This window comes from Pogona vitticeps, chromosome 6, assembly GCF_051106095.1.
Source record: "Pogona vitticeps strain Pit_001003342236 chromosome 6, PviZW2.1, whole genome shotgun sequence".
Taxonomy (NCBI): Eukaryota; Metazoa; Chordata; class Lepidosauria; order Squamata; family Agamidae; genus Pogona; species Pogona vitticeps.
This window is the reverse complement of record NC_135788.1, coordinates 105,769,902-105,783,218: the sequence shown is the minus strand read 5'-3', so window position 1 is coordinate 105,783,218 and position 13,317 is coordinate 105,769,902. Positions and strand designations below refer to the sequence as shown.

Here is a 13,317-nt window from a genome sequence, read left to right as displayed (position 1 = left end):
AACAGCTGATATTTTAAAAATGACCATATGATGAGAAGACCAGTTTGAATTGGTCTGGCCCTTTTTTGCTCCTAACACAGGTTGTTTTTTTTTTTTTTTTTTTTTGCAAAATGATGGTGTGGGGCATATCTGTGGGTGGTGTTATGCTGACATAGGCAGTTGAGGTATGGTGATTAGATACTACTGGAACCTGCCCCCAAGATCTATCCTCCAATTTCTTTGTTTTTTTAATAAATAATTTTAGCATTAAGCCGTTGAATTGATATACTGTACTAGTTTAGCGCTAGATCACCTTGGCACTAAGCCCCCCCCCCAAAGTAGTGTTTCTAAGCTCTAGGGTTGTTCTTCCTCCCAATTTTTTTGTCCCAGTTTTGCTTTTGAAAATGCACCTGTTTTTATAGCAACAGCTTTAAAACAAAACTTAATTTGTTCTTGTTTCTATTTTTGCCTGGATATGTTTGCATAAACAAACATGGCTACTTCTTTGAAAGCTACCGTTGAATTGGAGAGTCTTCTTAACTCTTGTTTCTCCCTTCCCATATCTTTCTAGGAAATATGGAGAATGGCAGCCAGACAGGTAAGCGTTCAGTTATGGAAGAACAAGAAAAGGGGTCACCTCAGTGCAACTTATGCCCCTTGAAAAATCTTCTGGTGAATTTTCCCCTATTACTAAGCTTTTAAAATCACAGAAGCCCTGTCAGTAAAGAAGTCAGTTATCCTAAGAGTGACACATGCAGAAGTGTCTTCATCAAAAACTAATGCAAACTGGAAGAGTGTGAATTTAATTTTAATTTGCTTTTGAGAAGAAATGGTTAAACTCTGGACATTTCTTCGCATAGAAAGAATGGGAAGTTAAAAAAGAAATAATGTAGGAGAAATCAGAATTGACAAATTTCTTCATCGTGACCCAGGACTGATTCTTAAAAGCCTGGGGTTGATAACCCTTGGGTTCAACCAGTGATGCTGGATTGGGTTGGATCTATATTTTAATATATGCAGCTAGGGAGTTGAAATGGCACTTCCATGCAGCCTGCTTCCTATTGCAGCCCCTCTTATTCCTTGAAAATGTTATGCAGAGGGTTTTGTGAGTTCTCTGAATACAGTGATCTCTGAGGTATGTAGGGGCTAGAAATACCATTCAGAATTGTTCAGAGGTTCCTTCTTTTTCATTTATGTAAGACAACGCTTGGATTCCATCAGTGGGGATTTGATGCATCTTTTTGTCTGTAAGTTCCATAGATTCAGTGGACCTACTCTAGTTGCAGCTTAGTACTGGCTTTCGGCCACTGTGCTTATAGCCCATTTAAAGACTTTTATGCATGACATTTGGGCATGATTTACCACTTCCGGTAGGCAGAGAGGGTTGATGATAAGCATTTTCTCTCACACATGATTGGTTGGAAAGGCCTTTAGAACAAAAAAAGAGAAGAAAAGAAAATCCTCTCAGCAGAATTTTGTCAGTTATAGCTTTCTGTATAACTCCATTGGTATGAATCTCTGCTGTAAAATGTTGCAGGTTAAGATGCTCTTGAAGCCACTTGCTGTTGCGAAACAGTTGTGTTGACTTGGTTTACAACAGCAAATGCCTATGCTGACTTTTTAAGTTGGGGCACTTTGCATTGGAAACATATGTCAATGAAGTTACACTGGTGAGATTTACACCACTGGATTCCAGTATATAATTTTAACACAGTAGTGAGCATATAGGTCTGCATTCCCAGCTTTACAAGTGACTACTGTGTTATTTGTTTGCACTACGGGTAACTAGTCCTTGTATAACTGTACATTGATAGTTAAATCAGTTCTTGATCACAAATGCAGCTCCCTCAATGCCTCAGTTAGTCATCTGTGTGGCAAACAACTGCAAATGTTTATAACTTTTACATTACCATTTGAGTTAGTGAAGAAAAGTAGGAAGTGGACTCTGAGTAGCACTCAGAAAAGTTAGTTTGGAGAAGATTGAAATTCCCCCAATCTCCTGTCAGCAAAACCACTGGGAATGGTAATCTCCCAGAGTAGGTTGTTGTGGGTTTTTCGGGCTCTTTGGCCGTGTTCTGAAGTTTGTTCTTCCTAATGTTTCACCAGTCTCTGTGGCCGGCATCTTCAGAGGACAGCACTCTGTCCTCGGACAGCACAGAGTGCTGTCCTCTGAAGATGCCGGGCACAGAGACTGGTGAAACATTAGGAAGAACAAACTTAAGAACACGGCCAAAGAGTCCGAAAAACCCACAACCACCATTAGATCCTGGCCGTGAAAGCCTTTGCGAATACTCCCAGAGTACATTTTGCCCATTCTGAGGAACTCAGACGTTGCTTCTGTCCCTTCTTCTGAGAATGTTTTTTTTTTTTTAAATTGGAAGATTCTGGTAAAAAGGATAAAACCATGAAGCTTTCCGGCATCTTCTGTCTCATTGTCTCCCTTTCTCTCTTACAAATACGCGTATACATATTTTGCCAGTGTGTGGCCAGGTGGTGACCAAAACCAAAAACCGAATTATTGGGGGAGAGGATGCGTCTCGTGGTGCCTGGCCATGGCAAGTCAGCCTACAGTACAAGGGGAAGCATGTCTGTGGAGCAACCCTCATCAGTGCTGAATGGCTGCTGACTGCAGCCCACTGCTTCCCAAGGTACGTAACTGGGAGAAGAATGAGTAACTAGGAGACCTAATTCAACGTTTTCAAAGAATTTGCTTACAAGGCTTATTCTTTGATAGGAGACTTGTAAGGTGTACCCTCTGTGGACCCCTTAGGCTCTTCCTGTACTTTTCAATGTTCATATTTTAAAACTAAGCCTTTAGTCTTTGTGGAACAATAAGGATAAGCATACAAAGAGAATTTTACTCCATTGCTGACTCAGTGTACAATTCAACCTGTATTTCCTAATTTTAACCCATTTTCCTCCCACTGTGGCATTTCTTCAGAGATGTGTCTCAGCAATTAGATTTGCAAATAAGGATCATCTTTGCCTTTCAAATATCAATAATAAAACAAAATTTGACATGTGCAAGATATGGAGGCAAGGAAAATAATGCCTTGCTGTGACAAATAGCTTTCTTTCACCTCTTGAGGGAGCACCTCTTCTAAAAAAGCATGCTGAAGGTATCATTTAGAAATAATACAAATATATTTGTATATATTATATTGTTGTGGCTGTTTTACAAATACTCTATAATGGTTCCCTGCATTTTTCTTCCCTTTCCTCCATTCATCTGGCTAAAGCCTTTCCACATGTCCTCATTTCTGTTGTCCTTTACTGTTCCTAATAATATTACTTCAGGAGATGGTGAGCCCACCCATCCCACAGACATTCAAGAGAAAATCGGACAATCATTTATCAGATCTATCTTGATGTGGATTCCTTCAATGAGCAGGGGGTTAGACTAAATGGCCTTATTAGGCCCCTCCCAAATCAATTATCCTATGACTCTATGATTTTGTGATTCTAATTCTTGACACTTGGCTGTTTCTCTTCCCCAGCAAAGCAACACTCTCTGAGTACCGAGCAAATCTGGGGAACTACCAACTCCTGAACCCAGACCTCAATGCTGTGTGGCTGAAGCTCTCCCGTGCGATTGTGCACAAGAGCTATGCTGGAGATGGCTCCAGTGGAGATATTGCTTTGGCTCAATTGGAACGTCCAGTCCTCTTTACCCAAAATATCCTCCCAGCTTGTCTTCCAGATGCCACAGTCCAGTTCCCAGGTGGTACTTTATGTTGGGTGACAGGATGGGGAGATCCAAAATATGGAGGTGAGCCACATCTGCTTTTTTTTTTGGGGGGGTTATAAGATATAAACATGGGACAGGAACAGGAGAAGTTAATTTTTTGCACTTCTAGAATACTACAGACTGCATGGCAACCCACCATGCTGGCTGTGAGCTTCTGGGAGCTGCAGTAAAAAATGAATACAGTGGTGCCCCGCTTAACGATTACCCCGCTCCATGATGAATCTGCTTAATGATGAGGTCTTTGCAATTGCTTTTGCGATCGCAAAACGATGTGTAAATGGGGAAAATCTGCTTTATGACGATTGGTTCCCTGCTTTGGGAACTGATACTTCGCATTACGATGGTTTTAAAACAGCTGATTGGTGGGTCGCAAAATGGCCGCCCGCTGTGCAAAATGGCTCCCCGCTGTGTTTTAGGACTGATTGCTCACTTTACAGTCACCAGAAACTGGCCGCCCTATGGCGGATCTTCACTGGATGGTGAGGTATTTCGCCCATTGGAATGCATTGAACGGTGTTCAATGCATTTCAATGGCCTTTTTACTTTCGCTTGACAACAATTTCGTTCTACAGCGATTTTGCTGGAATGGATTATCGTCATCAAGCGAGGCACCACTGTATAACATTCCAGCTCTCTTCCAGTACCCCACATGGTAATGTATTTTGGGGCATGAGATGGCAGTGGATAATAAAGCAAAATGTAAGGATTTACCATATTTTCCGTGTATAAAACAAGACTTTTTACTTAAATAATTAGACCAAAAATTGAGGGTCATTTTATACACAGAGGCAGCCAGTTTCCCTGCCTTTTGCGAAGGCACAAAGCAGCTGTGAAAGGGCAACACACTCGCACCCCTTTGATCCTGAAACAGCCATGAAAGGGTGGGAGGATCAAAGGGGCACGAGCACGATGCCCTTTCATGCCTGCAGTAACCTTTTCCTAAGCTCTGCAGGGCTTAGGAAATGGGAAACGCAGCTGGAAAAGGGTGGGAGGATCAAAGGGGCATGACCGTGCAAATTTTCTAACTTGGGGATTAGAAAAGGGGGGTCATCTTATACTTTGGGTTGTCTTGTAAACAGAAAAATATGGTAAATAATCGCAGGAGAGGAAACAGAAGAAAAATGATTAGGTTCCATGACCACTTGCTGTTGTGTTTTGTGTTGTTTCCATTTTTATTGTACTTTGTTTTCTGACAATAACCATGGGCGGGATAGACATTCCTATAATACCTAAACATTAATAAATAAGAACTCAAAGAGCATGTGGTCAAGTAGATTTGGAAGTTTTTACTGGGAAAATTAAGGAAAGAGGCCTTTAGATGGTTTGGATTGTGAGAAGATATGGACTAGCGTGAAAGTAGATGTTAAGAACAATGCAATTACCCTGCTTTTCTTCTCACAGTGTGATTTCCTCAGAAATATATGATTTAGCACTCAGAACAGCAAATTAAGCCCATGTTTATGTTCCAGTGAATAATTACAAAACAAAACATGCTAGAATGTAAGATGCTGAGGTTAGGAAAATCACCTGCCTGTGATAATCAGACATTTATTTATTTATTTATTCAATTTATAACCCACCTATCTGGTCAATTACGACCACTCTAGGTCAGTGGTCCCCAACCTTGGGCCTCCAAATGTTCTTGGACTTCAACTCCCAGAAATCCTGGCCAGTACAGGTGGTGGTGAAGGCTTCTGGGAGTTGTAGTTCAAGAACATCAGGAGGCCCAAGGTTGGGGACCACTGCTCTAGTTGACATCTTTCACCACTTGAGGCAGCACTACTTCTAAATAAGTGCTAAGATTATTTTCTAGTTTGACACATCTGTCTGAAGCTAGGTACTTGGAATTTCTCATGTTTACTCTCCTCTTTATGGTCTATCATGTCTCTGCATTTCATGTATATCAGTATAAAGGAAAAAGAAGACAAAAAATTTATAGCTGTTTTGGTTTCCCAATACAAGCCAATGTGAGCCTTATGTACTGATGTGTATCTGGAGTACAAATCAAATTGGATGGGGTACAAATTTACCTGGACTGAATTGGGGCGCATACAAAATGCCCAAATTTGATTTGAAACCAGACTGAAGGACTCATGGGGCATAGAAAACATAAGATTGTTGGAGTTCCATGGCAGCTTGGGTGGGCAATGTGCAGAATGTAGGCATGGGTGAGCATGGAGGCACGTGGCTATGTCTTGAGGAGGAAAACTGGCACACTTATTCTTCATTTTCATACTCTTCACCATTTTTACTTCCCATTTATTTCCTTCCAGCCTCCCTTGGGGCTCCAAAGACATTGCAACAGATCAAGTTACCCTTGATAGACACAATGCCTTGTGATGCTATGTACCACCTTGGCACCAGTATTCCCCCCACTACCCGAGAGATCCAGGATGATATGTTCTGTGCTGGTTATGCTGCAGGAGAAAAAGATGCATGTTCGGTAAGCATTAGATGTGTGTAGCCATCTTCATAAGCCAGGGTTCCAACAGATGTGAGTCTGGGTGATTTGGGGTGTTGCATTCTGGAAGGAACTAAGTTGGGAAGGCTGGTGCATGTAGTAGAACAGTAATATTTCCCACACTTGGGTCCACAGATGTTCTCGGACTACAACTCCCAGAAATCCTGGCCAGTACAGCTAGTGCTGGAGGCTTCTGGGAGTTTTAGTCCAAGAGCATTTGGGGACCCAAGGTTGGGAACCACTGTACTAGAATAAAATTGAGGATGGAAGGAATATTGAGGAGTGGGATGATATGAAGACATGTGTCTCAGATAGAATTAGCAGATGGAGTGAAAGGATAGTGATTTATTTCTGAAAAACTCCTAGGAGCTATGCCTAGGGCTGATCTAAATTGTATCCCCTAACTTCGCCCTTTTCTTCCTGTGCCTACCTACAAGTAGGCATATAGTCCTATAATCCTAAAAAGGTCTCCTGTTGTCGATTTCCAGAGTTATGGGAATGGCATTTTCAGAGGCAGCACAGGAGGGAACACGTTGCACATTCTCAAAAGACACTGATTTTGGCAAACAAACAAGGGTTGGTCTTGATTAGTTCTTGGAGGAGAGTCTACTAGGCAATGCCAGGGACCTCCAGAAATCCTGTTAGAAACCATAATGAGCTGCTGCCAGTCAGAGTTAACTAGACTAGATGTACCAGTGGTCTGACTCAGTCTGAGGTGACTTCTTATGTTTCTATGAAGTGAGTTAAGGAGAGATTGTGGCTGGGAGTACCGCAAAAATCTCACTACCTGCCTTTTTCAACCTAGGGTGATTCTGGAGGCCCCCTGGTTTGCCAAGAAGATGGTGCCTGGTACGTTGCAGGCATCGTGAGCTGGGGTGACATGTGTGCCGTTCCTAACCGTCCAGGTGTCTACACTCGTGTCAACTTCTATGAGAATTGGATAAAGAGGCATCACCCCCGGGCGCAGTTTGGCCTTGTAAACATCACCTATTACCAAGTAGTCACTCCATCTGCATCTACTTCCAGCCTAGTCCTCAAAGATTTCAATGTTCATTTCCTCTTCACGGTCTTCTACTTCACCTGGGTCCTCCTAACATAGAGGATCATTACAGGATTTCATTGTGTTTTCTTCACTGATTCTGGAAAACAAGCTCCTTCAGTACCTTCTACTAAAAACTTGCCTGAAGACTGATTCTTAGTCATACATCTTTGGTGATGTATTAAGAGCCTGCTTCTGGAGAATTCTAGAAAATTCCACGTTCAGTCAGCAACATTATTCAACATCAACAGCATGGGGCTTCATGGACTTAGAGACACATTGTGCGTATGCGGCGTGGGAGGGAGATTTTAATTATGAGAACAGAGGACTTTTTCCTTTCCAACACCACCCTGCATCGCTTTCCCCCAATTCTATTGAATTGTTTCCTACATTGGAAGAGGGGTGCCTGTGTTCCGTTCCAAATGGTGCTATTTTTTGAAAACTAGTGCATAATATGCACATTTGTATAAATCTGTGATGATGACCACAGGAATTCTATTTCTTCTTGGAAAACTCAGACTCTCATACTGACTGTCTTCTCCCTGGAGTAAGGAGAAGAAGGAATGGGAATACCATCCTTATCATGGAAATGACTTGAAAGGGATTTCAATGTTTTTGGTATTTAAATAGGTGTGCTTTGTATTTAAATAGGCATGTGTGTGTGTTTGTGTGTGTGTTTGTGTGTGTGTGTGTGTGTGTGTGTGTGTGTGTGTTCTAATGTGTGGATGGGTGGGGCGCAATGCAGTGGGGGACCCACAGGACTACCTCTTTCTCCAGAGTTTGGAAATGTTACTTTATTTGGATGACCAATCCTTAGATCCCTAAATCAACCACTGATCTTGCTGGCCAGGGGATTTTAAGATATGTAGTCCAAAAAGCAACCTTTCTAAGCTCTGGTCTCTTCAATACAGATTTTTGGATCTTTGCCTAACCCACTTCTGCAAAGGGAACTCTCCATTCCCAGGGTACATAGATATACAGAAGCTGGTTGTTGATTCATGGGATTTTGTAAAATTCGGATGATTTTCCCTGCCATCAATTATGACAGAAATTTCTTAGATCAATAGTTCCCAATCTTGGGTCCCCAGATATTTTTGGAGTAAAAATCCAAGACGCCTTCGTCACTAGCTGTCCAGGATTTCTAGGAGCGGTAGTCCAAGACCATATGTGGACCTAAGGTTGAAAACATTGCCTCAGAGGAATCTGACACCTCCATATTTCATCCTTCACTTGAATGAAGAAAATGATAGAAAACAATTAAAATGATACGACATCAAAAGTGGGATATGCGGTGTTTAATTGTTATACTACAGAAGAGTATACGTACATACAAAAAGAAAACAGTCTGTGTGTTATCTGGGAGTGGCTTAGTATAACAAGCAGCTTCGCCCCAATGGCTGAAATCCAGCAATAAGTCACTACCAGAGAAAGCCTGTTGAATGAGTGGGTATTTGATGAGTCAACTCCTTTGTAAGAAGCTGATTCAATGGGCCTGCTCTAATTGCTACTTATTACTGGATTTCAGCCACTATTTCAGGGAGTTGTGCCTCCCTCTCCTGTTCTATTCAAGAGCTGCCTGTGTTGATATCTCTTGAAAAAACGTACTTGGTGAGCTTTTCTGGAGACCTGCTTGAGGAAGGCACCTCTTCACCAGATTTTGAGCTGAGGCACTCTACTCATCCTGGTTTATGAGCCACTCCTAGTTCTGATAATTGAAATTTGATGGCAGTACTAAGACTTCACCCTAGAGATGCCAGGAAACCCTTCCTATGGCCAATCCGGACATTACACCTGAGGCACAAAAAACATTGCTCCTTTTAAAATGTAAAGCAACTGTTTAAGGCTACTGGTTTGTGGTTTAAGAATCTTTTTGCAGAGTCAAAGGTTGGGAGTTCGTTTCCCCACGGTGCCTGCTTGACAGGGGGCTGGAAGTGATGATTCATGGGGTCTCTTCCAGTTTTGTACTTCTAAGATGATGAAGACGAAGACTAATAAGATGAACTGGAGGGTCTACAGTACTTAACAATGTCTCTTCCTGCTTTTTGTCAGCTCAAAAACAACTTATCTCCTAAAAGGGGAAATACTGTGTAGCTTTGGGGGGGGGATCCTGTATCTCTTCACATGCCCCAAATATGGAATGTGTGGGGATTTTGAGTGAACAAATGGTACAAAAGGAAAGGATGAAACAGCTCCTTCTCCTTCATTCTCGACTGTAGCCTTTGAGGCTTTTGTTTTTGTTTTTTGAACTTCACAACTCTGTAGATATCTCATGTGTCATGTCTAACTGGGGAATCAGATAGCAAAATTTCATGAGGAGGAGAATGACTCTAAGCAAAACAACACACTGCCTGGAACACCATCACCTGAGGCAAATCATACCTTGGGATGGATTGGTTTTATCTGGAAAAACAAAAGTTCCCTCAGAAGGCTACATGTTTCTGTTATATCAGTCAATACTCAGAGACTCCAATTGTACTTGAATAAGGGGAGGCTGGCAATTGTTAAGGTGAATGGCTGACAACAGTGGTTACCATCCTTGGGTCCCCAGATGTTAATAGACCCAAAGTCCCAGAAGCCTTCACCGCTTGCTGCGTTGATCAGGATTTCTGGGAGTTGAAGTCCAAGAACATCTGCAGACTAAGCTGTTCATCTTACCAATTGCCGCCTTCCCTTATTCAAGGAAAGTGGTGATAGTGGTGGTGATGGTGGCTCATGTGTGTGAATGCAAATACAGAATAATAATTTTAAAAATCCTCTTTAGAAATCTCTTATAAGAACTTTGTTTTCCCTGCCCGTTTGAAGCTGTTACCTAATACAGGCCAGCAGAGCAGCCTCACTTACATTCTTACCTCCTCAAAATAGAGTCATTCAGGTTAGAAAGAGATCTTGTTCCACCTGGGTGTTCAGGTTCAAGGCGTTTATTGTACAGGAGGGAAAGATATTTGGGAGTCACGTACCAGACGGCACTCCACTGCTCACGTACACAGGGAAATTTGACAAGAGGGTGAGTGCATGTTACAAAAAAGTATGTTGCAAACAATAAATAATTCCATAAAAATAAATACACTCATCACCGTGTAAGTGATTCAGCAAACAGTAGCACTATTTGAACAGGGCTACGGGGTAAAATATTCAGGGCTTCACTCAGTAGAATAACCGGGAGGGTTCTGAAATGTAGCCAAGCATTTTGAACTAAGCAATGTAAAATGTAAAACATATTATCACCTGTAAAACACCCTCCCTGAGGTTATTAAATCCAAAATTGTGTAACTATACCATTGACAATGGATCTCAAAGGTACATCATGAAATAAACCTGGCAGCAAAAGTTTTACTTTAGAGGTAGCAAGCTAAAATTTGCAGAGGTAGAGAACAACATTTGTAATACAGCCGCTTCTCACGTAAATCTACAACTCCTTCCTAAACTTCATGGTAGATTTCAGCAGTCTGAGTTCATGGCTTTTCTTCCCAGATGAAATGAAGCTGTATGGGAGACTTTCTAGGGTTGGAACATGATGTAATAATTACACCCTTCTTGTAGGGACACTCTGGCACTGTACAGCTTGTCCAAGACTACATAGGCTATCAGTTTCCATGTGAGGGATAATGTGGAACTGAACTTTTGACTTCCAGCTTCACAGCCAGGTACACAACCCACTCAGCTATCCAGCTACTGTAGCTCATTGAATCTATAGAACTTGAATCTACAGAATGTAGTCTGTGTTGACATATCATGTTCCCATTGATGTAGTGGATCTACACAAGCTGAGATCAAGAATTGGATTTAGGTCCTGAAATCTATTTACCTTCTCTTTATAGTCCATCAGCTCACTGATACCTTCAATAGTAGGGTGAAGCACCCAGTCAAAGAGTATTCTGATGAGCCCCCTGTTTCCACCAAGGAAGCAAGATTTGGTGAGGATGTTGCTTATGAGCACCTGTAGGCCCATCCTTACTGGTGAGACACCCATGCAGTATTGCTAGCGTTGCTGGAGTAATGGACGGTGGAGAACTGTCTGAAGCTCAGAAGAACAGCCTTCTCAAAATACATTAAACAAAATCTCATCCAGAAGCAGCAAATTAAATCCATGAAAAGCATCATCATCATCAACCACCACCACCACCACTACCACCACCACCTCTCAATTTCTGGATATTTTTAAACTTGTCTTTCAGGACTAAGGAAAGCATGTTTCTGTGAATGTATTTCAACTGTTAAGTAGCAGAACCACTTCCCTCCTTCATTTCCGATGATTTTCTTCCAAGTAGGATTAGCATAAAGATCTTCCTGAGAAGAATAGGCGGCCTTCTTCATAAACATTTAAGAAAGCAGCAAGACGAAAACAGCTGCAATGGTCAAGGTGAGGGAAGAACTGCCAGCAACTGCATTGTTGATGGTGCTTTTGTTGTTCACAGTTGGCCCATAGCTTTTAGTACTGGTAAATGTCAGCTCCGGTATTATACTGTGGATCCACTGCTGATAGGATGTAACACGGGCATACACACCAGGACGGTTCTTCTGTGCACACCCGTCTCCCCAACTCACCACACCAGCAAGGAGCCAGGAGCCTTTCATCCAGCAGGCCAATGGGCCACCTGAATCACCCTGTCCGGAAAGATCTCCAGTGGGTTATACAGCTACAGTCAAGGAAGCAGATAGTTAATAGCTTAATAGCAATACACAACAGGAAGCAAGAAGGTAGTGATCGGTCTTACCAAAACAATAGAAGCAACAACTGTTCACAAGGTTAAGAAAGACATTAAATCATAGCCAGCTCTCTATCTGAGGTGGACTGTTTACAGACCAACGAACACCCAAGGCCATTGGCACAGTGTCCATTTCAGTTTTCCAAAAAATGCTGTGCCCCATTTTTTTCAGGGTACTGTGAGTAATGAACATGATAGTCACAAGAAAAGCATGGTGATCACTGTTTATACCTCCCTGTGCAATGGAATGATGTAAGTTTTGGAAACATGGCATTCTGAGGAAAGTGAAATGGTGGCAGTGACTGTGGTTGCTGGATAACAAGAGAGTCCCGGACGTTGCCCTGGGATGCAAGGTAGCTATATGGCTCAAATTAGTCAAGCGCTCAAATTATACAGGAAAAAGCTGTCAAGTTCTTAATCAAATCAATGGCTGGAATACCACTGGTGTTTGCTGAAAGTTTTTGTGAGAGTTGCTAATTGACAAGGTGCTCAGTGTATGACCAAGCACACAAGGAAAACGTACCCTAGCACCTTATCCATTAACCACAATTAGCTATGTCAGTTTACATAGACATTACACAAACACCAGCAGGATTTTGATCAACCTCTGAATATAACTTCTAATCAAAACATGGGTGCTGTAAACTCACATCTGACTTATAATGACCCTAACAGGCTTTTCCGGGTATTTATTTTATTTATTTATTTATTGTATTTATACCCCGCCTATCTAGTCATTTCGACCACTCTAGGCGGCTATGCAAGATGTTCAAGGAATTGGTTTATCATTGACACCCACCAATCAGATTCTATGGCCAAGTGGGGAATTTGAAGCCAGCCTCCGAATTCCTGGTCTGACACTCCATCTATAGTGCCACATTGACTCTGGCTAAATGATATGTGTATGTTCTGTGCGATCAAATTGGGACTGACTTCTAACGAACATAACAGGGTTTCAAGATATTTGAGTGGTTTTACTAGTTCCACTCACCCAGTCAGTTTCCATGGCTGAGCAGGGATTTGAACCCTGTTCTCCAGAGTCATAGTCTGCCCTCTATCCAGTACACCACACTGGCTATCTAGTAGTCTTCTAATATCTAAGGGTGGTGTTCTAAAATGTAGTCCTATGTCTCCACACTTCCCATGCCATTTTGTAATCTGAGCACTGACTGAGTCCCATGGTCTCAAAGCTTGTGGGACTAAGTTGGTTTTCAAAGTTTGGAAAAATTATAGCCTTTGGACTACAACGCCTACCGACCCTCTGCCAATATTGCCACTGGCTAAGCTGGCTTAGGGGTTGTAGGAACTGTAATGGAAAAAAGGAACATTTCCAAGCAGTGGTTCTTAGGCATTGTGTGGAGTCTCACCTGGCAGGCATCTTGTC

At 42.0% G+C, this 13,317-nt stretch overlaps 1 protein-coding gene across 1 annotated transcript in view; it reads left to right on the top strand.

Moving 5' to 3' along the window:
* Window positions 1-8,506, top strand: part of LOC110088358 (serine protease 53) — a 39,706-nt gene extending 31,200 nt beyond the window's left edge. Inside the window, exons 10-14 of the mRNA XM_078378761.1 lie at window positions 551-577; window positions 2,459-2,627; window positions 3,477-3,748; window positions 6,001-6,170; window positions 6,994-8,506. Coding sequence (XP_078234887.1) covers window positions 551-577; window positions 2,459-2,627; window positions 3,477-3,748; window positions 6,001-6,170; window positions 6,994-7,287 — 932 coding nt within the window. The 3' untranslated portion in view covers window positions 7,288-8,506. The remainder of the gene's footprint in view (window positions 1-550; window positions 578-2,458; window positions 2,628-3,476; window positions 3,749-6,000; window positions 6,171-6,993) is intronic.
* The last annotated feature ends 4,811 nt before the right edge of the window (window positions 8,507-13,317 follow it).